General features: G+C 39.1%; 1 protein-coding gene across 5 annotated transcripts in view; it reads right to left on the bottom strand.

Moving 5' to 3' along the window:
- The window catches only part of PTBP2 (polypyrimidine tract binding protein 2), a 50,083-nt gene extending 37,889 nt beyond the window's left edge, over positions 1-12,194 (bottom strand). For 4 of the 5 annotated variants that reach the window (XM_040565260.1, XM_040565261.1, XM_040565262.1 and 1 more), the window contains exons 1-2: positions 11,663-12,193; positions 10,069-10,099 (exon numbers count right to left, since the gene is read on the bottom strand). In XM_040565260.1, the coding sequence (XP_040421194.1) occupies positions 10,069-10,099; positions 11,663-11,844 (213 nt within the window). In that variant the 5' untranslated portion in view covers positions 11,845-12,193. Of the gene's footprint in view, positions 1-10,068; positions 10,100-11,662 lie in introns of all 5 variants that reach the window. The other variant, XM_040565265.1, reaches the window with a different exon arrangement.
- Positions 12,195-23,233: the final 11,039 nt, after the last annotated feature.

The following is a 23,233-nucleotide window of genomic DNA, read 5'->3' as shown; positions in this document are numbered from 1 at the left end:
AGAGAAAAATAGTTGTTTTTCTTACAACCATTCAGCAGAGATAAGATGTCATTCAATTTGTGTGTTTGGGCATATGACATTTTTTGTGTGCATTTTCTTGTAGAGGGGGATAAGCCAAAAACAACTTGCACCTTGCTCCAAGGACAAAGTTCCTCATCGCTATCTCACACCTGATTTCAGAATTAACAACCCATTTTCTAAGCATCTTGGACTCAGTCTTAAGCACATCACTTCCATTACTCAAATCATCCAAAGGGAAGAAACCTTCCAATTGGTTTAGCTCAATTCTGTTGAGTGTTTCAGAAACAAGAAAACCAAGCTCAAATCTTTGAGGAACACAGAGAGTTCAATAAAGAATGGAAGATTCAAGAGCAACGTTCACTTTGTGCTTTTCTCCATCTATGCAAATTGCTGCATGTGAATCAAACAAGTTTGAGACCGCAGAACAAGACCGAATATCACAAACACACAGGTCACAGAAAAGGTTAAAATTAAAAACGAAAAAAAGCATCAAACAAAAGCCACCACATTTTTTCCCAATCACAGACTGCAAAGGAAACTTCCAGTAACAGCAATGTGCTAGAGACTAAGTGAATACCCATTTTAGCATGAGGGAAAGAGAACTGAAAGGACAAAATAAGAAGTACAAACTGCTATTGTACTATTAATAGGTCATCTTCCGAAAGCTAGTCCTCAACAGCAGAAGTTTTCAATACTGTATTCCTGCCAATGTCAAGAAGAACATTAATCTTGCATAAAAGCTAAAACACAAACTGTAACACAGATATCCAGAACATTTGTTCATGAATCCAACACCTGCCAAACTACTATGACAGAGTAAATCAAGGAATTGCCAGATTAGGTTCTTACAGGGAGTAAAACTTGTATTTCTTGCAGTCAATGCTGTCTTTTCAATGAAGGTCACGTTATCACACCCTGGCCCCAATGACACAGTATTTCCTTCCACAGTGTAGAAACAGAATGTTAAGCTATGGTTTGAACCAACCAATGAAAATACACAAAACTGACATATAGGATCACTTTCAGCAAAAGATGAAACAGTTATCAACTCAGGTTCTGAATAGGTATTTCAGAGAACCTTAAAATACATACTAAAACTATTTTGTGTATTGGAAACTGAAGATATTATTTCAATAAATATTTCAGTTAATTTCTGTAAATAAGTAGTTGGATTTATTTTGTCTCTTCCACAATTCAAAAAAAAAAATTATACAAAGAGAAAGAAAAAGGAACTAGCTTAACAAATTAATCTCCTAGCTCCTTGTTTTAACAGGCACAGTTAACTCAGAGTCCCTCACTACTTAAACTGAATTTATGTAGCCGCATTTCAGATTCCCTCGCGCCCCGTAACAGATTATCGTAAAGCTTCATGTTATATTAAGTACCTTTGTAATTTCAGGAAGTTGTTATACCATCCTTCCAGACTAATCAAAAACAAAGAAAAAATACTATTTAGAATTTAGTTAAGAGTTTTCCTCACATTCTAGATAAGACTTCAAATAATTTGAACATTCTCCAGATCTTATTACATCCAACCCTCCTCCCAAAAACATCACCAACCTCCACCTCCCTCCCCCCCAGAATTGTAAATTTAAGCTAGAGAGCTACTAAGGAGGTTTGGTCTTTCAAGCACCAAAGTATTTTGACACCTGTTTATAGAAGAGAAATATTATCAGCTTTTTCCAATAGTTCAAGGCCATGAAGACTCTGATGAGAAGTTACAGCCGCACCTAACATGACAAACTGTGTATATTACTGGAGGCTTATCAGAAGTGTGTACGTGCAGGCTTCTTTTAACACTACAAAAACACTGCACTGATACTACTAGAAAAAGAAAACAAATGAACAAAACTACACTTTAAGAAGTCAACAGCATCATCTAAAATCATTTCTTGAAGTCCCGTTAGAAAAGCTACAAAAGGTAACAAAAACCACTGTCGACAAATCCTGACTCGTGGCATACAATTTGCTGATACTACAGACCTCTCACAAGAGCAGGATGCTTTTCCCCTCCACCACTTCCCTCCCTCCCCTCACCTCCCCCAGATGAAAGAAAAAAGGAGAACTTCAGCTGCACTGCATGTTTACCACAGTCATTCTCAGCCCACAGTCATGAATTTCCCAAGGGGTATGACAAGCCAGGAGACAGATCTCACGATTTAAAGAATTCTAACAGCACTGTAAAACACTTCATTTCTAACAACATCTGGGAACAGTTTAAAAGCAAAAGCCAGAAACTCAGCAGTATGGGAGATGAGTAAGAGCATCTGAGAATTCCTGCCTAGATACTAAACACTCCTCTCCAACAGATACACACATGTAAACCCAATCTCTGAATTAACTTTGGGGACTGCCTGTTGAAACAACAATGTACTTTAAACCCCCAAGCACAGTGTTTATAAACTTCGCTCTGTTTACACGCAATGGATCAGAATTTAATGAATGCCTTATTTTTATAGGATACATTTTTAATGAAACATTGCTCTACTGCTACACCTCTTGTACATACAGCATTGCATAAGATTAATTTGGGACAGGACAAGCTAAGTACAACCCAAAAGAAATTTGGTGCAGTTTGTAGGTTTTTTGTTTGAATTAAGCGTGCAATTTCAACTCTAAGCTTATTATCACTACATCAGAACCGTACATACAAGGAGTATGTCTACTTTTTTATTTTTTGTTGTTATTATTAACAAAGACTACAAAAGCCATGAACTCCATGAGTGCTTAATAACCCAATTACATCGATTGCCTCTAAATTCAGAATGAAATAACTTGATACATCACCACCTTTCCATACTTTTCCTCTATATTCTTTTCCCCCCACTTCAACTTTTTCATGCCATCCCCAGCTAACCATATATCATTTACATATCCTAACAGTAACTTCAGTATTTGTGTACACATACTTTTTCCAGTAAGGATGGATCTAGAAGCTTTTTTTTTCTTGCAACTGTAAGCCAGGTATATGCCACTGAATTTGCAGAAATTGAGAGCACAAAATGAAGGGAACATTAAAAGTTTTAAAACTGAAATGAGACAAGCCTCAATTCCTCAGAAAGGACTCCAAATTCTCAACTGAAACAGTGTGAGAAAGCCAAATTTCTCAAAGCATCTGAAGATCAACACAGACTATATTGGACCAAAAGCCAAGAAGTTAAGAACCAGATCTCCATTTAAACCATGCCACCCTGCCTCATTTTCAAACCTCCAGATTTTACATTGCAATGAAAGAATGCAAGCAAAAGTCCAAGACCAGACAATACTTCACGAAGATGGTGAAGGGCCTAGAGGGGAAGACATATGAGGAGCGGCTGAGGTCACTGGGCCTGTTCAGCCTGGAGAAGAGGAGGCTGAGGGGGGACCTCATCGCGGTCTACAGCTTCCTCGTGAGGGGGAGTGGAGAGGCAGGTGACCTATTCTCCGTAATCACCAGTGACAGGACCCGTGGAAACGGTGTTAAGCTGAGGCAGGGGAAGTTTAGGCTGGACATCAGGAAGAGGTTCTTCACCAACAGGGTGGTTGCACACTGGAACAGGCTCCCCAGGGAAGGAGTCACTGCACCAAGCCTGTCTGAATTTAAGAAGAGATTGGACTGTGCACTTAGTCACATGGTCTAAACTTTTGGGCAGACCTGTGCGGTGCCAGGAGTTGGACTTGATGATCCTTATGGGTCCCTTCCAACTTGGGATATTCTACGATTCTATGATTCTACTTCAAACATCCAGGATGAAGTACAAAAACATCATCTATTCCAGCACTTCAGACTTACCTGTTTGCTTTTACCAGCACAGAAATGGTTACTCTGAAGCTGCTGTACATAACTGTAGTAAACTGGAAGAGGCAAGAGTAACTCACTAGAGATACTGTTTGGATGTGTTCTTAGCTTTTTGGTTAGAGAATGAGGGCATCTACAAGTACAGAGTTATTCCTTCTGTAACAGTTGCTATATCTCTAAAAAGATCCATGAGAAAGGCTTGACTGACTGCTATTCCGCAATAATTAAGTCCAGTCTTTAATACAATAATCAAGTTAGGTATTCATAGACAAAGTGATTTCAGGAAAAACTAAGAATAGCTCTATGTACTTGCAGCTTAAAAACAATTAAAAAAAAACAACACATCACATAACCTTAAATGAAACATTAGTCTTCTGAACAGCTTGTGAAAACACGATCTCATTGGAACCAACACTACCACCAAAAGCAACAGCCCTACCTTCTCCCCAGCCCTAGCAATTCATTCCTATTGTCCTCCTCGATAATATATTGCTACAAGCATTTATGCAAGTATACCAGGTTTGTTCCAATGCCCTAAAACCACCTAACTCATTACACTAGCTTCAAACTGGTTAAGTTCCCAGGAAAGATTATCCAAACATCTGTGCCTGAAATATCAGTGGCAGGAAAAAACAGAGAGAAGCTTCGCTAGCTTGTGGCCCCAAAGCTCTCAGAAATGAGAACAGTATTTTTATAGTGATGCTGAAAAATGCAACCAGTCTGTGCAAATGATCACATTTCTCTTCTTATAACCCCCTCAATTAAGATGCAAGTATAGGTGTTCTGTTACAAAAGACAAATAGGTGACTTCCAATTATCAATAGACATCAAAACTTTCCTTAAGTTTTCAAAACATTCAAGCCTACTTGCTATGCAGCACAAACTAACTTTCAACATTTTTCTTCTCTCCATTTTCAGTTCCCCTTGTTTTTCAACTTAAAGTAACAGAACAGATGGACACAAAGGAAGAAAATATATAAAAGTTACAAAGAAAAGAACTGGAGTAGAGTATCCTGAGAATAAATATGAAAGTTACCTTCAACAGGGTCAATTTTAAAGCCTGTTGAGAATAAAGCAGGTGTATTTCATTGCAAGAAGTTGTGTTTGTTTTTGTCACCAAGGACATACTCCCCATAGTCGTGCTGAAGAAACAAACCCAGATGCCAGTTCTAAACTTCTGAACTTCATCACACTTCATTCTTCCTGCATGGTTAGAATGTTCTGCATGTTGTAGTTGTAGCAACAGCAGAAAGCAGAGTATTACTGGACACAAAAGTTGATTATCAGCATTATCCTAGCTAACACAGAAGACAGTCTCGCCAACTCACAAGCAAATAACCCATTTTTCTCATATCGTTGCCCTTAGTAGAATCTTCATCTAACCTGCAAGTAGCCGAATTATACCAAATATGTCAACAGTATTCATATATCACCAGTATAAGAAGTAGTCTAATGTTTTAAAAACAGTAAAACAGGCCATTACATGGCATTTGTCTGTATGAGTGAATCAAACAATTTCTCATACTATAATTCCGTTCCTCTTAAGAAGTCACTAGAGTGACAACAGTGAAGGCAAAACAACAGATCTTGAGGGGAAAAAGAAACTGAAGGGAAAAAGCTATTTAAATACATTTTCTCCTTCTGTAAGAATAAGCTAAACACATCTTCTGACAACTTAGTAGAATTTATAAAAAAAAGCGTAGCAATAATTTAACTATACTGCATATAATTAAAATAGAAAGCCACAACATATCCAAAGTACGTTTCCACCATGAGGAAACTCAATTATTAGTAGCAAAAAACAGCCAGTGTTCTGTAATTTTGTAAGAGAAGAGAACCCCTAAGAACTTGAGTTTAAAAAAAAAAGTGAATAATGCTTCAAGATTATTTACACACAATGCTACTCTGTGCTTTCTTATTTCTCTCCATCAGCTCATACCTCTTTAGACTCGCACTGGTTTTAGCTGGTTTAGCTACTGCCTTTCCTGTATACTGTTAAATTTCAACAACCAGGAAAAAAACAGACTTGGTGACACATGATGTTGAAAAACTAATAAAGAGTACTAGTACACTAATTTCCAGCATTTCCTGCCCAACCCTAACATAACCAACTAAAAACCCTTAAGCATATTGCACAGGTTGATGCTGTCTTTTGGAAAAAATAAAAGGCCTTTCCTGTATCTTCAAGTGCTACAAAATGATGTTTACACAAATATGAGTTTTCTCTCCTAGGTTTAACTGGGGCTATCTGTTCACAAGCACTTCAGTTCTTGGCCTGTGTGCTGCCCAAAGCACTTCCACAACATCACAAACTCCCAAATGCTATGTACCAAGTAATATACCATGAATGTATGGCCACTTGCTTTTCTTTTTCCCCTCCTCATCAGGTAGAGCGTTGTCAGTAGACTGCAGCCATTCTGAAATGTGCAATGCACATATCCAGAGTGAGTCACTCAATTGTTCAGGACACATTCACTGCACACATACACTTGCCAATCAGGAGAAAGACAGTATGTCAGACTAAAGTGGCCCACACTGAAATACTTAAAAAACAAAAACACTATCAACTTCAATACTAACCAGAAGCTTACTAAGAGTTATTCCCTGTACCTGTGTGAGGCATATTCTTTACACCACATTTATACACCTCAGAAGATTTTTGCAATTACTCCTAGGATACATTAAATACTTAGTACATTCACTTAATCAACTGAAAAAGTCTCTATCAATCCAAGCCTCCAAATAAGTTTACTTATCCAGGGCAAAGCATCGTAACTGTAAAGAGAACACCAGTCAGCAATCCAAATTAGTTATTAGATCCTGATACTAACATCTATACAGCCAGTGAGTGATGCAGCGTTTGAGATTAGAAGCTAACTAGCCTCTGAATTTCCCTGAGTTAGGAGGCCATTTTGGTTTTAGTGACATGGACCACATGCAATGAGAACAGAGCAACTTGGATGTACACTTTAAAAATAAAGATTTTAAAACAAACATTTTTATGTAACATGGCAATTTTCAAATATATGTATGAAGAAATATAAGTTTAAGATGCACAAAATTTCTTCAAGAAACAGAAAACTAAAGAAGTGTCTAACTATGTATATAGTGTTATGACTGGAAACTCCTATACGTAGTGGGAGTTCATAAAGTAACATCTGACAGAGCTAAAATTCATTCTTTTCATACTGTTATCTAAATTGTAGTGTAAGGGACAGTGTACTGTGCACAAAGCAACATTTCCATGTCTCTGTGAATTCTAGCTAAGCAAAACAAGACATTACACATAAGTATGAATTATTTCACATATGACCACAAGATGACTGGGTTTTGACATGTTCTGATACCTTTACAAACCAAGCATGCTGCTGCTTTGACAGATGTTAGCTGGGAGGTGTGCTCTCATTGCATATTTTGACTTAGGACAGAACACCACGTTTAACTCCATATAAACCAGGCTTTCAAATGGCATTTGTCATTTTCCCACCCTTCACTTTGTGTTGAATGTTTTCCTCAGTTTTTGGCATTAATTTCTTCTGACTCATACGTAAATAAAATAAAGATGGAACATTCAACAGTTTGATGAACAAAAAAATGCTTTAAATCAAATCAAACTACACAGCACAAATAAATGGTAATCACCTTAAATTTAACAATCTCTTAGCAGGTAATTGCTAGACTACACAACTCTAAAATTACAAGTACTCCTCTCGCTTTATACTTGCCTTGCTCACACACAGTTTCCTAAAGCTCAAAAGCCTCTTCCAATCCATAGACAACTCCAAGGCTACACTTGTTAACTTTTATTATTACTCTTTCTATGAATGGGTTTAAAACATAGGTGGCACACTCATTTTTCTGCTTAAGAGAGAAACCAGTCAGACAACAGTTAATAATGTTTTCTTGTTTTTAACCAACAGCACTAACAATGATTTTGATAAAATAAATCAAGTTTTTCAAAGAGATGGGTCACAGTCCTTTTCTTTAAGTATAATCAAGTATATTACAAACATGCTATGTAACTGATCAGCATATATACAGCAGGTACAAAAATCTCAAGAAAGCATAAGGTCAAACAAATATTCTGGATAAGCTGACCATGTGCATGGACAGGTAAATCCTTGTCTCCTAATGCCTGTCCAATCATGATAAAAACAGTGCTAAAAGAGCATTAAACATGCCAATGCAAGTCCAATTGCTTGGACTCAAAAGGAGCTCCCTATTCGCTCCCAAAGCGCCCCAAAGAACATATGACAGTCACTGAAAAGCAACATGAATTTTCCCAGTTGCATCCCTCAATTTTATGTTGTCAGTTCATCAACAGCAATGAATAGGTGCCAGAGGGAGAAAAAAAAAAGGGACATTTACATGTTTCACAATGCTTTCTACAAAATATGACTAAAGCCAACACTAGACTGCTACACAAATAACATATACGAATGGGCAAGAAATTCCATTTTCCATTGTTAGTGTCCTGAGACAATAACAGAAGATCCAGAAGACAGCCCTCTCCCGTAACTCCTCCCATATTTAACAGCTTTCTTCAGAAAACCATCATCCTTTTTATTCTATTCCTTTTACTCCTGTGCACAAATAGATTGTTTCTTTTTTAAATCCAGAGAACAAGTCCGTTTTCGCATGGCAAAGAGCATATTATTATGTACTTGTGTGCATTTCCTTGTACTTAACTTAATCACTCTCTGATACACCTGCCTTGCCTTCTTTCTTGTATTGTATTAATAATTAAACTTCTACAATCAACAGAAAGAAGTAGTTATGTCATCTAAAGCGTCTTCATTTCATTGGCAAGCTAATATCTGAAAATACAGTTCCAACATTGCACTACACTCAAGGTATTTTAGGAATGCTCAAATTTCCATAGGAGTCTAAATCACTCAACATTAAGAATGAGATTGATACTGGATCCACTTACTTCTCCTGAATTAACAATGTCACAATTTAATGGTCAAGTAACACATGGTCTACCTGAAATTGCTTCTTCATTAGAAACGAGGAGGGCAATTTATACATTGTTTTGCCTCAAAGCCAACAATATGGCACAGTGTATTTCTTAAAGACTTGAATCTAACTGTCAAATGCATTCCTAATGTTTTAGTAAGTCAACGCTGTCCTCCAGGGCGACCGGGAAACAACTGTACCAGTCTGTGTTTCTGGTTGGGATTAGTTCCCACAGAAATACTTTTAATAACTGTATTTTTCTCCTGATTCTGAGAGTGATTTTGTCTGCAACACTACACAAACACATGGAGCCAGAAAGGACCAGAATCTATACAAATGACTTCCTACAACACCTCCTAGAAGTGAGCTTGCTCAGGAACATAATGCAGATGCATCTGTCAGAGTAGCCACTATTATCCGCAGGCGAATTGTATTATGTAAGAGCTAGTCCAAGTCCAGTAGAATCAGTACTGGACTTGAGAGAGAGCTTTACTAGACAAAACCTGGCTCAGCAAGCAGTTAACATAAATCAGCTTCAGGTGAAAAGGCAGCTAGTTAGTACAGCTACAAGTTTCCTGGACAAATATGGAGACTGTATTCATTAGAAAACTTTCGCACGTTCCACTGAAATAGGATTTCTTGCATGCGTTCACTAACATAACCTACAGTTCTCTTGTCCCATATATTTTTTCATTCTCATTTCTCAGCCTGCTTTTATGAAGTACTGATCCAATTCCTGCAACAAAGCTAAGTACAAAAGTGAAATAAATAATAAATTAATAACCACCAAGAAGCACCTTCCTTGTTATAACAAATATGATAAATTCATAACTGAACTTGAGAAAGAAAAAGTAATGCAAGGCAAATGTCTGTTTCTCTGTCTACAGAAGTTCTAGTTCCCGTATTTTTCTGTCCTGTTACAGACACTTTTTTTTTTTATTTCCATGTTAACTGTTTTGGAAAAGGGGGAGGGAGGAAGAGGACAGAAGAAAGCATGTTTTTAACCACCATACAACACATGAGAGTGTTGCTTTGAAAAGAGAAAAAAAACACAAGTAAGCTTTAAAATAGTAATCTGACACCACTATATTAATTTAGAACTCGTGTTTACAGTTCAGTGCTTAGAGAAGTCTTTTGTGTAGAGCTTCCAATTTATCTCTAGGGATTTTTGGTTAATAAAGCATATACTGCTGACTAAATATCAGCTGACAATGACTGGTTAAAGTCTTACAATTTGCAATTACTGAGGCTTAAAGTAGTTCATTTTGTATTGGCAATTTACCCCCTTATTTGCTAAGTGTACATCCTACCTTCACACCAACTGCAACATCAGTGACAATGCTGTAAAAAAAAAAAAAAAGAAACAAGTCAACCAATTTGTCCTCATAAAAACAACTTTTAGATGCATTGCAATACTAAAACAATTCGGAATCAAAATAGCTAACAACTTCCCCAATCCAGAAAATGTGTCCAAAGAACACAATGTGACTATGGGGAAGTAAAAAAGCAACCTACAAAAGCCACTGAGCCACTTACAGGCATCTCCAGAGTAGTCCAAAGTTTAAGTAAATATTACTCTAATGTAACACTGCCAGGAAATGCATTTAGGAAACTCAGGTCTCTGGACTACATGAAATTACAGACAGGGTGAAAATAGAAAGAACCTAAGAATATATACAGAACTTTTCTCACGCACCCTCATTAACCAGACATCCAGTTCAACAACACAGTAACCCTACAAATCTTCTAACTGCATAAAGCAATAAATACATTTTTTGAAACAAACTTAAATAAATTAAAAAAAAAAACACATTGGCTAGTATTAAGATTTCATCATCAGATATCTATATGAAACTGCAACAGGTATACCAAAGTGCATCTTTTCCTGAAAAGTTGTGACACCATAACTTACACTGTGTAACAGAACTCCAACGACAACATAAAACAGTACAAAAGAAAATAAGAAAGCAAAATATGAATATCTGAAAGCATTCCACAGTGTAATAATACTCATCACTGACAAGATTTCTTGGGCAGGATAAGTAACTCCCAACATTACAAACACAAGTAACCATAAAAAGCCTTTAAAACTCTCACAGTTGAAAGGTTATAAGCGTAAAGCATACCAGAGAGATTGCTTCTCTGTTTGAATCAGAACAAACAACTTAATTGGAAACCTGGAAGCGGGAAGATGTTGTATTTACACTGATGAGGGCTACAACCACCAGTCTCCCTTTCCAGGTCCAAGAGAAAGGGGGCCTTGTGCGGAGCACCTGCCTGCCCACCATGCTCCTGGCCGGCTCTGAGGGTCCTTGCTGTCCCCTAACGCCTTCAAAACCTCCCCTTCTTTGGCTTTTACAGCCTGTCTCCAGCGTGCACAAAGGCATCTTTCTACCTGGGGAGGGGAGGCAGCCAGAGCACTACTAGTCAGTTTCTGAAAACAAAAGAGCTCGACATCTGGCTCCTGCTGGTATTGCTCCAGCTCCAAAACAAACCCGAGCCCCACACAGAGCGAGCCTCCGCACCCCGCGGCCGGGGGGCAGCAAGAGGGAGCACGGACAGGGCAGGAGCGGGCAAGGAGCCCCCGAGGGGCGGCACGGGGGCACACCGCGCCCCGTCCTCGCGGCGGGACCCGCCGCCCCGGGCACCGCGCTAAGCAGGGAGCGGGCTCGCACGGCCCAAAGCCCTCGGCACTGGGCACCGAAGCCCCCCCCGAGGGGCGGGCAGGCTAAGCTCCCTGCTCCCCACCCGGCGCCGGGCCTCGGGCTCCGGCCGTCCCGCAGCGAGCCGGGGCAGCGGCCGCTCCCCACGCCCCGCCGGAGACCCAGCAGCGGGGGCTGCTCCCGAGCCCCGAGCGGGCGGCGGCACCGGCGCGGCGTGCCCTCGCCCCCAGCCGCGGCTCACCCGTCCATCGCCGAGCAGGACGAAGCGCGGAGCAGCGGGACGGAGAGCCGCGCGGCCGACGAGCACGGGAGGGCTGCGAGAAAATGGCGGCGGGGCCTGCACGGAAACCAACCAACGGTGCCGAGCGGCGGATTCCGCTCCTCGGCGTCGTCCCCCTCCCGCATGCGCCGGGCGCTGTGCATGCGCAGTCGCCGCAACTGAAGGTTTTGCCCTCAGCTGCTGCCCGGGCCCGGGCGGCCGGTGTGGCGGCGCAACTTGCCCCGCCTGGGCGGTCGAGGTGGCGACAAGCACGGTCCCAGGTCGTGGGGCTCCTCCGGCCCTCGGCGGTCCCTGCCCCGGTGTCTCAGCCGCCCCGGCGGATTGCACTTGTGTGGTGGGACCCGCCGGAGTTGGTGCCGCACCCGCCCACAGTCTGTCCCGTCCCGTTAGGGGAAGCGCGAGGAGCAGGCGCTGGGCGCCCCCTCGGCCTGAGCGCCCCGCGGTCACGTCCTCGCCGCCCGGCCGCCCATAAGGGAGCGTCCCGCGGTTACCTTTACTCCTGACTGCTAAATACTATTTCAAAAAATAAAGGTGAAAGTGCAAGTCTAGTGTTGCAGAAACTTTGGCTGTCTCTGTGGAAATCAGTGTAGCCACGGTGGTGAACCATCAGAGCACAAACTGAGGCCGTTAGGAAATGTGCTGCTTTTCCCCACTCCTGTGCTCAGTCTTGCACATCTCACAATGTTTCTAAAAAGAGGTGTTCGCAGGACACTCTGGATTGCATTCAAATGAAAAGTAAATCTAAAGTTTCTATGCCTATGATGGAAGACTTGAAAATGGTCTAAACATGCCTGAGCACAAGCCCAGACAGATACTAAAAAGTAGAATAATAGAATCACAGAATGTCTCGAGTTGGAAGGGACCCATAAGGATCATTGAGTCCAACTCCTGGCTTCACACAGGTCTACCCGAAAATTCAGATCATATGACTTAAGAGCACAGTCCAGACACTTCTTAAACTCTGAGAGGCTTAGTGCCATGACTACATCCCTGGGGAGCCTGTTCCAGTGCACGACCACCGTCTCAGTGAAGAACCTCTTCCTGAAATCCAGCCTGAACTTCCCCTGTCACAGCTTGACACCATTCCCTCAGGTCCTATCACTGGTCACTGAAGAGAATAGGTCGGTGCCTGCCCCTCCACTCCCCCTCGTGAGGAAGCTGTAGACTTCGATGAGGTCTCCCCTCAGCCTCCTCTTTTCCAGGCTGAACACGCCAAGTGACCTCAGCCGCTCCTCGTACGTCTTCCCCTTGAGGCCCCTCACCATCTTTGTAGCCCTTTGTAGTACTCAAAATGTCTTTGTATTTGCTATAGTAGGTTCTGGCAATACTGGTTTCAAAAATACCTTTTAGGAGATAGCCTGATATTTGATTGCACTATTATTTTTTTCTGGTTAGTATAAGCCCCTTGGAGTCTGTCACTGAAACTATTGCAATAAAGCGCGATAAAGAACTTGAGAGGCAAAATACAACGCACATTTCCATAACTAGAAAACCAGCATTTTTCAGTTCACTGTGCTTCACTATCCCTGTCTCCATCTCCAAGTGGCTCTGTGAGTAGCACAGCAACTAACTTAAGAGTACATGGAAATTCTCATTCCAATTTTTGAGTTTTGTTGCTCTGTTATGGAAAAGTCACTTGGGTTCTCTGCAGCAATGAATTTATGAGGTGGAAAAGAACTAATACCGGTTCTTATAAATACTACTATCATTTGGGTATCTGCAACTACCTTTTCTTTCAGCAACTGTTTTCAGCACCCACTACTAACCACTAGACAAAAATCGTTGAATCATAGAATAACCTGAGTTGGAAGGGACCCACGAGGATCATCGAGTCCAACTCCTGGCTCTACACAGGACCACCCAAAAATCAAGCCATATGTCTCAGAGCGTTGTCCAACTGCTTCTTGAACTCTGTCAGGCTCAGTGCTGTGGCCACTTCTCTGGGGAGCCTGTCCCACTGCCAGACCATCCTCTCAGTGAAGAACCTTTTCCTAACACCCAGCCTGACCCTCCCCTGTCACAGCTTCATGATGTCCCCTTGGGTATCAAAGCTATCGTTTGTTATATTCACTACACTGCTAGGTAGAGCAGCAAAATTGTTTAGCCTATGTCCTCAATGGAGCTGACAGCCATGCCCACATTTGGGCCTTCCAGTGCTGTGCCCTGAGCACAAACCAATCATCTCTTCTTGCTGACAAGCAGTGAAGATTTGATAATTGTCATTCTTATAAACCCCCTTTTAAAAATTGCACTTATTCTTCCTACTTTCTTATTTCCAACGTTCTTATGATAAAAAAAAAAAAAAAAAAAAAAAAAAAAGTATTTCTTGTAGCATTCTTTACTGTTAGCATGCGGTAAAATTGAGAACTTAAGAGAGTTAGAATTTCTTATAACTGTCTCTAAAAATCCAGTTCATTTTTGTACATTTAATCCAAATAAATCATATTCCTGGTGTTTCTGGCATGTTTAGTACACTTTGCCTGTCGTATACAATTGCAGTTCGGGGTTATAGTCAGCTTCCCTCATTTGCCACTGCCTTCACTCCTGTTTGTTGCCACATTATGTTGGTGATTTTTCCCTTCTTTTTTTCCCTTTCTAAATCTAAATCAATTTTTGTTGTTGTGGTGGTTTTTTTTTGTGTGTGTGTGTGTGATAGAACTATTGGTTCTTCTACATATTACAAATATCAAATCTGTGTTTCTGTTTGACTTACCTCACTGCCTATCTCGCTTACCTCTGCCTTTATAGTAATGTCATCTTAAAACCCATGCTTCTCATCTTTTTTTGTTGTTGTAATATTCCAGTTTTCTTCTTTCATGAAACGTACCAGAATCCATCTGATTAAATGCACTAATATTCATTCTGTTTATCGTCTGAGTGAAATGCTCCTCCATATAAGGGAGACCGAGGAGAGAGCTATGAATGTTTACAGCAGAAAAGACATTGGAATTGAGTTTACAAATCTTTGTGAAACAGTTAAATAAAATTAAAAAAATGAAAGAAGTATGAGTGGATGGGAATTTGTAGAGCAAAACTCTGGTCCTTCTGAATCCAGCAATAAAATTGATAATTAATCTGGATTTTACCTAGAGCATTTAATCTTAGAAATAATATATATACATATATATATCAATAACCAGCATGTAACTAACAAAATCAATCTTCTTGCTCATTTGCTTATTAAGTATGGTATTCCACTTCATGTAGCTTTGCCCTTTATACTATTAAGGTATCATTAGTAAGCTTTTGGATGTCTTTGTAAAATATCTAGCATATTTTGAACATTGTGATAGTACAAACAATGACTTGGTCATGTTTTCTCTGTTGCTGTAGTTTGTCATTCCTTTGTCTTTATCATATTTTAGAAGGTCAGAAAAGCATTGCTGTCCAAAACACTCCCCTTTTCCTTAGGCCCTGTCAACTTTCTGCTGAATTCTAGTACCAGATACTTTAGAAGAAGGCTAAAATATCTGGTATTAGGCAGCAAACCACCTCTAGAAAAACCCTCCACATTTAGTGGTTATATTTATGAAACATGAGGGTTTATACCCTCTATTCAACTTATTCTAACTAGAATTTAAGTGTGAATATTATTATTAGCTACACAAAAGTTCAGTACTTTTTAAATCCTATTAATCTTACTGCCACAATTATATTTTGTTTCCCAAAATAATCTCCTTTGATTATCAGCACATTTAGATGTTTCACTTTCATTGTTTCCTTTTTATTTCATGAGCATCTAATAACTAATAGCCTGTGTAGTCCAGCAGCAGTACTAACAGTGGTGTACACTTAGCGAAAGACTAGGAATTAGGCAGCACACAGAGATACTCTCTCCACTACCTTTTCCCAAATTCAGTCCTGAGTTCAGAGCTGCTGAGAAAAAGAAGAGCATCCACACTTGCAGAGGATAGCTTTTCCAAGAATACATCTGAACACTTTTTGACATTCACAACATTCTAGGGAAGCAAGTTATACAATTAATTAATCATTGTGTAAAAAATATTTCTTGCTGTTTCTTTCAAGCCTGCTGCTTGATCATTTCCTTCAATATCCATTTGCTATTTTCTTAACAAAAATAGCTGGATGACTTTCCCTGTTCACCTAACCATACCATTCATGAAGGCATATACCATCTTCATTTTATTTCAAGAATCTTTGTAAATTTAATTTCTCCTCTATTGGAAGTCATTCCATATTTGCAGTAATTTATCTTGCTTTTTTCTACACCCTTCCTAATTCTTTTCTAGAAGATTATGATGGTCCTCGTTATTCACGTTACAAAACCAATGTTTTTATATAGATGAATAATACATTTTTTCTTTTTTTTTTTTTTTTTTTTTTTAATTTTTCCTTATAAAACCAATCTGATTTGCACATTTGAGTTCTGCTAAACCATGACCTGATATTTTCACAGAACTCAAGCAGTCTTTCCTGTGTGGTAGTCATTCATTTAGATTTCAGCATTTTACATGTATAGTTTGTTTTGTTTTCTCCCTTGCATATTGCTTCAATTTTTCAGAACAGAATTTAACTCGCCATTTTATCATTCAGTCACAGAGTATCATGAGAGCTTTCCACAATTCTTCACGGTCAGCTTTTGTTTTTATTACCATGAATAATTCAGCATCATCAGCAAACTTGGTCGCCTCGATAATCAGTCTTTTTTCCACATCATTTAGGAATATGCTGAACAGCACGGGTCCCTGTGGTACACTACCAATGACCTCCTTCTGCTGTAAAAAAAATATACTATTTTTTCTTGGCCCTTCACATCATATCTTGTAGTAATCTGATATTAATAACTAATAATAAGTTATTCATTTATCAAAGAATGTACCTGATAGTCCTGTATCACTTTATTCTCAAGAGTTGTGGGCAGAGAACTCCAACAAATTCTTTTTTTGAAACTATTATGTTGTTTCAATCAATCCTAAACAACAAACTTACTAACTCCTGTAAAAAATGTTATACTTTTTGCTGTTAGATACACTTGTAAAGTAAAAACTCTTCATTTGTCCGTATCACCAAACTAGATAGCTCTATCATCTCTTTAGTTTCCTCATATTAACAGTGATGTTGCTTAGTATAACAGTTCCTCTGGATATTGTGGGAAAGGTTGATCAGTTTACCAGTCTTTGTTGTATTAAACCACATTATTCTATCTTAAATCAATTCTTATCAACTTCATAAATTCCCTAGATGCCTTTGAGCAAAGTCCCAACGTTTATTAGTAGCTATTCATCTTTTTGTGCTCCTGCAAACAATATCCTTAATCAACATTTCTTCCCAGCAGTCTGTGTTGATTTACTTTGTTTTATTGAACTAAGTTTTGAAGTGACTTGAGTAATTCTTACAAGCACAGTACCCTAAATAAAAGTCTCTTTTTCAACTTCAGGTCAGAACGTGTCTCGCTGGTCCAAGTCCCGCAGGGTATTCTCCAGCATTTTATTTCCTAGAAAGACAGCTTATTTGGAGGAAGGGAAGGAGGGGGAGCTGGGAGTGTTACTGCTCTCTACCATCTTAAATGTCAAAACATGTGACATATCTTATACTATACTTTACTAAACATTCATACGGATCAAAAAGTCGATTTTTGACAACTACATTATTATTTGCCTGCTCACCTTTCTCTCTTGCTTGTACAATATCCGCCTGGAAATTCATTTTCCAGAGCAAATGCACCTTTTTCTAACACTTATTAAATATATGTACATTTACCTTCATTAGGGCTAAAGATCAGTTTTACTTTTTCTTGCAAACATTATATACCAGAAGTGGTTGCTTATATCTTTCGTACTGTAAGGTTGGCTTGTTCTTTGCCTCAGCCAGTTAGCAGCAGCACAAGGATGGTGTTGTAGGACAGGCATGACTGCAGCTCTCATCCTAGTGCAGTGTTCTGTCATGGAAACAGGAGAAATGGATCTTTTTTTTTTTTTTCCTGAAAGCAAATATATGTCTGTGAGGTTGTAAGGCAAAGGGGAGGAAGTTCACTGCTTCTCGATCTAATAAAATGTATGGATCCCTCTGTTATCACAGACTGATAAGAAAGGCTGGCCTTGCCACTCTACAAGACCCAGCCAAAATATCCCAACAACAAAACAATGATTACTTTCCAAGTATGTTAATACAGTGTTAGCCATTTGTGAGAACCTAGTTTTTCCCCAACTGTATGTGCAGTAGATCTGACCAGCACTGAGGAGGACGGCTCCCTTTCATGATGTGTGGTTTGCCATCTTTACTTGCAGACAAAAGCGAGCTCAGACCAAACATTTAAGCCACAGCCTGAGTAAATAATTCCATACCTGACAAGTAAGATGCAATAGATTAGCAGTTTGTATCACAAAACTATGCTTAGATGTAAGCTAAATGGGCTGCTTAGATGTATTTTGACTCACCCTCTGCCCAACTCACAGGCCAACCTCAAACTGAAGACTTTCTGTAATGTATACAGAGAGCCCAGGCCTGTACAAGGTCGGAGGTTGCCTACATATACAAACATGGTAACTATGATTAGTAAAAAGGTGGCAAAAAAGAGATGAACTGGTTTTTGTTTTAAGAAATGAACAGCATGTTCAACACCAGAAATTAAAACCCCCGGTAACATAGTAAATTAAAGCAATATGTTCTCAAAAAAAGAAAGAAAGAAAACTCACAGCAATTTCAAAGAATGCACAGTTGGACTGAAAATGGGACTTTTGCTATTGATTTCAGGAATCCACAACTTGAACTCTGAACTCTAATAATTTAAAAGGAGTATAAAGTGTCTCACAGTAATTTTTGAAAGGTCATGTAAGTGACGGATGAGCTCACCTTTCCACTTTACTCTTTCATGTTAGAAAATGGAATTATTTTTGTAGATTTTTTTTCAAAACTGTGCTCTCACAACATCTCATCCTACAGAAGTTCTTCCAAACCCTTTTACATCTTACACAGGCACAATATTAGGCTTATTTAATAGGGATTAGTTTACAGACTCCTACAAGAATGTGTACATTATCAAAAAGAATATCACAGAGGAAAAATATTTTCAAATGGATGCTGTCCAGGGTGGTGAAAGACATTCAAAATATAAACTCTTTAAGAAAAATATCTTCAAAGAGGAAAACACAGAGATGTGACTGTTTTTTAAAAATGAAAATCTTCAAAGCAGGCATCTCTTTCTGTGAGGAAATCCTCAAAGAGGCATTCCTCCAAAGTGATTTCATAACTTTGAAAGAAATAACCTATACCTAAAAATGAAGGCAATATTTCCTTGATAGAGTATAAAGTGTTCTTAAAGGGAGAAATGCTGCCATTATTAACTACAGAGGTGATCAACCCCAACTTCTCTCACAAAAAAAAAAAAAAAAAAAAAAGCATAAAGATTTTTAAAAACCTTTTAACATAATATCAGTTATGAAGCTACATTATTACAATATGTTTAACAAAAGTGTTGGTGGCAGTATGCTCTTTCATCACTGGACGGGTAGTTTCACACACACTGCATAGCTGAAAACAGCTTCTTCATTTCTAAAAATGGCAGCAAGGAAGTTCATGGAGTGGAGGCCAAAGGAAATACTTGTGTGAATCGTGAATTGTATTCTCAAGCAGTAATACAGATTTCGTAAAAGTAAGACTTTTCACAGAAGAATGGAGGTTTTCAGTACATTTTCCAGATGAGAATAGGATGGCTTTTAAATCTTGACTGTTTTTCCATGAAGAGAATCCATTTCGTGTCACAGAGATCAGTGCCCGCCCCTCCACTCCCCTCATGAGGAAGCTGCAGGCCAGCATGAGGCCTCCCCTCAGTCTCCTCCAGGCTGAAGAAACCAAGTGAATGCAGTTCCTCCTCATACATTATTCCCTCTAGACCCCTCACCATCTTCGTTGCCCTCCTTTGGAGGTGCTCTAATAGTTTTGCCTTTCTAACATTGTGGCATCCAAAATTGCATGCAGTACTCAAGGTGAGGCTGCATGAGCACAGAGTAGAGCAGGACAGTCTGACACACTGAAACATGATGGCGTTTAAGATGACTGCTATTGAAGCATTTCTTTGAGCAAAGCCAGGAGATGACCCTGCAGGATCACTCAAAGGGTCTGACTGCTGTGGCATGCAGTATTGGTGTATGAGCAAGCTGCAGCTGACCTATAGCCAAGGGCAAACCAAAATGATTTTCTAGACAAGATGTTGGAGTTCAAAGCAGCCTGGAGAAAGACAATCTTTTTTTTTTTTTTTTTTTTAATTGAAAAATTCAGAAATTAGAAGATAAAATACATATTGGACCACCTGAATGGCCATTTTAGCCTCTTACCTATGAAGTCTTGGCAGCAGCATAGAGCAGCATAGGTCGCATACTGTTCCCAGCCATGCAGACCATACAATCAAAAACCAGTAGAAATTCAATAACATCGTTTACCCAACTCTCCTTTAGTCTCTTCTCATGCTGTCCTCACACTCTCCTCACTTCAGGATTTGTATACAATAAACACCCTTAACAGAACACAGCTGAGGTGACACACTGACGCTGTGGTTTTTCATTGCTTTGCTGTACACACTCTTCCCACTCCTCTATTTTTCTAGCAGCAGTTTATCTGGCATCACTTAAATGTCTTTCTGTATTAAATATTCTGGATAAAATTATTCTTTCAGGCCTACTCATCTGAAATACTTTTTAGCATATACATTTCACAGAACTGTGATTCCTGTAGTGTTAGTGGGAGATTCAATACATATATATAGGATACAAACCTGACCCAAACAGCATACTCTATATGACAGAGGCCTTTCATAATTCTTTCTCTCATTTTGGGAGAGGTGAGCGCACCTGCAGTTCCAGCTTGGCAAGACTGGCCTGGTGAATGTAGAGCTTTGGTGTCATGAGCATCAGTGTCCAAGTAATTCTTAGATGGTGCTTGAATACCACAGGTAGATCCAGTAACTTCCACTGCACCTTGGGCTACAAGGCTAAAAAGGCACCGAAAAGCAATCCATAAGCTAATGGTTTTGTTTTGGTGTTTTCTTCTTTTTTTTTTTTTTTCCTCATGCTCCACAGGAATTTCATGCTATGTTAGCTGCAATTTAAAGCTGACCTGTTACAGCAAATAAAAATCCCACTTATATGGAAGTAGCAAGAACAGAACAGGGGTACCTCAGTAATTTTCCTTCTCAAGTCTAACTCTCCTTGTCTTTGTAATTTGGAGAATAATAGAAAACTCCAAATGTTTCTGAGGGCACATATATTCCTCTCTAGCCTAAATGGTGTTTTCCATTTGAAAATTGTAATTTGCTCTATCAACCATACAAAGCAGATACTGTTTTCTTTCTTTCATAACATAAACAGTTTTAGAAATGTTATGTGGTAAAAGGCACATCAGCTGACTCTGAGAATCTGAAAACAGGTGCCAGATAGAAGAGCAACAAGTCAGAGATGTAAGTCTGAAATAATCCTGTAAAGTTCATTACTTTTTCAGAATGGGTATCATTAAAAAAAATAAAAAAAAACCTTCAGTTTGCCATTCCAAAAACTAATGTACTTTATAACTTTGAGAGTAATCTTCTGTGTAGTCTGCTGTCATTTAGGACTGCTGATGTAGCTGGAGAACAAGAGCAGCTTGTCACACTGCATTATTAACTGTCTGCTTGTAAACCTCAGAGACTTTCTGCCCAATTGTGACTTAATATCTCATTAACCTTTTACAATATCTGAACCCAACAAAGATATCTGCATTTTGTGAATAAACATCAGCTATCATCTCAACTTCTCTCATGAACAGCAGCAACATTTAACGGTATGAGATATAGTCCAGTGATATGCATACTCTTCAAAACTTAGACTGTAGCAATCTTCTTTATGGCAAATTTTCATGTCTATACCATTTACTTATTTTTTATTTCAGATATCAGTCCAATATAATGCTTGCTGTCTAATGTTGTGACTTAGGAACTATGTAAAAAAATATATAGATATATATATTTTAAAAGGTAAAACTGATCATTTACAGGCAATATAGGCATGGAGTGCCAGAAACAGAAGTCACTGTCCTGTGATAAGCAATCAAAATACTAGATTGCTCTGCTCCTGATGCAGGTTTTCAGACAGGCTGGGATGCCCAGGTAGTCATATTTTACACACAGGCAGGCAGAGTTAAGCCTTGGCCTTGAGGTGCAGGAGCTTGCTGGCTGAGGGAGTCAAGGCTGTGGACTGCACTTGAGGATGAGCAGCATGTTCAGAGGCACGAAGTCTCTCACAGTTCCAACCCAACCTGAGGCAATACAGCTCCCTCCTATTACACACAGACTGATGAATAAAACAGGGTTATACACAAACATAGTCCTAAGAGCTGTAGAGACTGTTTACATATCTCTAGACGTCTTTTTCAGCTCTGGTACTGTTATTTTTTTCCAAACACCAATTGCCATGCACTCATTTTTGTTCTTAGTTGTATTTGTATCGCAAAATGTTGCTGAGATCATCCCAGACGTAAAGCTTAGGGACCACCAGACCTAAACCTTAAATCTCTGGCTTTTGATTGTCTAACAATACTAAAGGCATGTTCTTAGTGCTAGAGAAACCGCAGACTTACATGCTCAGTTAAAAAGGAAAGTTTTAGTATACAGTATGTTATTGTTCAGACTCCGCGTATTTTCATTATTGGCAAACAATAAAATAAAACGCCATCACAGTATCTAGCTCCCCAGCTTACTCCTTACTTGCAACATGTTTCCTCACGCTGCTACTTCTGGAATTAGATGTGACACCCTATGTAGTGCCCTATTAGGACCATAGTCAGTTGGACAAAGTATTGATATTGCAGCTTGACAGTAGCAAAAACATAAAGCCAACAACAATTTCAGGAGTAATATCCATACTCTTCTACATTTTCCTCTTTTAGCTGTTTTCACTCTATTTTTCTTGTAAGGACACACAAAATAAAGTAGGCTGGGGTTCACCAGAATTAACAAGTTAATAGCATTCATATGTTAGGAGGGCTTATTTTTCTCGAAGCAAATTAGTCTGAACATTAGTTAAGGTACTCAGGCAAGTATAGTGAAGGCTTGAGTAGAACAGTCTATTCTGGAGAGGTTTGCAACAAAATGTCAAGATTTAATAATACATTGTACTTAGATGTCAGAAGCACCTTTAACATAATAATCATTGTATGTTTTTACTGTTGGACATACCAATTCACTTCAAGTCACAGAAGAGCATGGTAGCAGAGGAAGAAAAAGATGTTTAGGGTTCAGTCCCAAGTCTTCCACTGTAACCACTGTCAAAACTGTCATACTGGCAGTGGGATTCTTTGGTAACAGGACAATCATGCCTTTGAATTTTATATCTCCAACAGTATAATACTCCATAAAGAAATTAATTAAAATGCATAAATGCATATTTTATGGGACTTCAAAAGTTGTATTTTAAATTCACAAATATTCCAGAATGCCTAGATTCTGATCAGCTCCCTCCTCTATGGCGGTGTTACACTGCATATTCTCAGCTTTCAGTGAAAAATATAATGATCCCAACTGTTATGGTTGGAAAGATAATTTTT

Source organism: Cygnus olor, chromosome 8, assembly GCF_009769625.2.
Source record: "Cygnus olor isolate bCygOlo1 chromosome 8, bCygOlo1.pri.v2, whole genome shotgun sequence".
Lineage (NCBI taxonomy): Eukaryota > Metazoa > Chordata > Aves > Anseriformes > Anatidae > Cygnus > Cygnus olor.
Note: the sequence above shows the minus strand (reverse complement) of the source record. Positions and strands in the feature narration are given on the sequence as shown.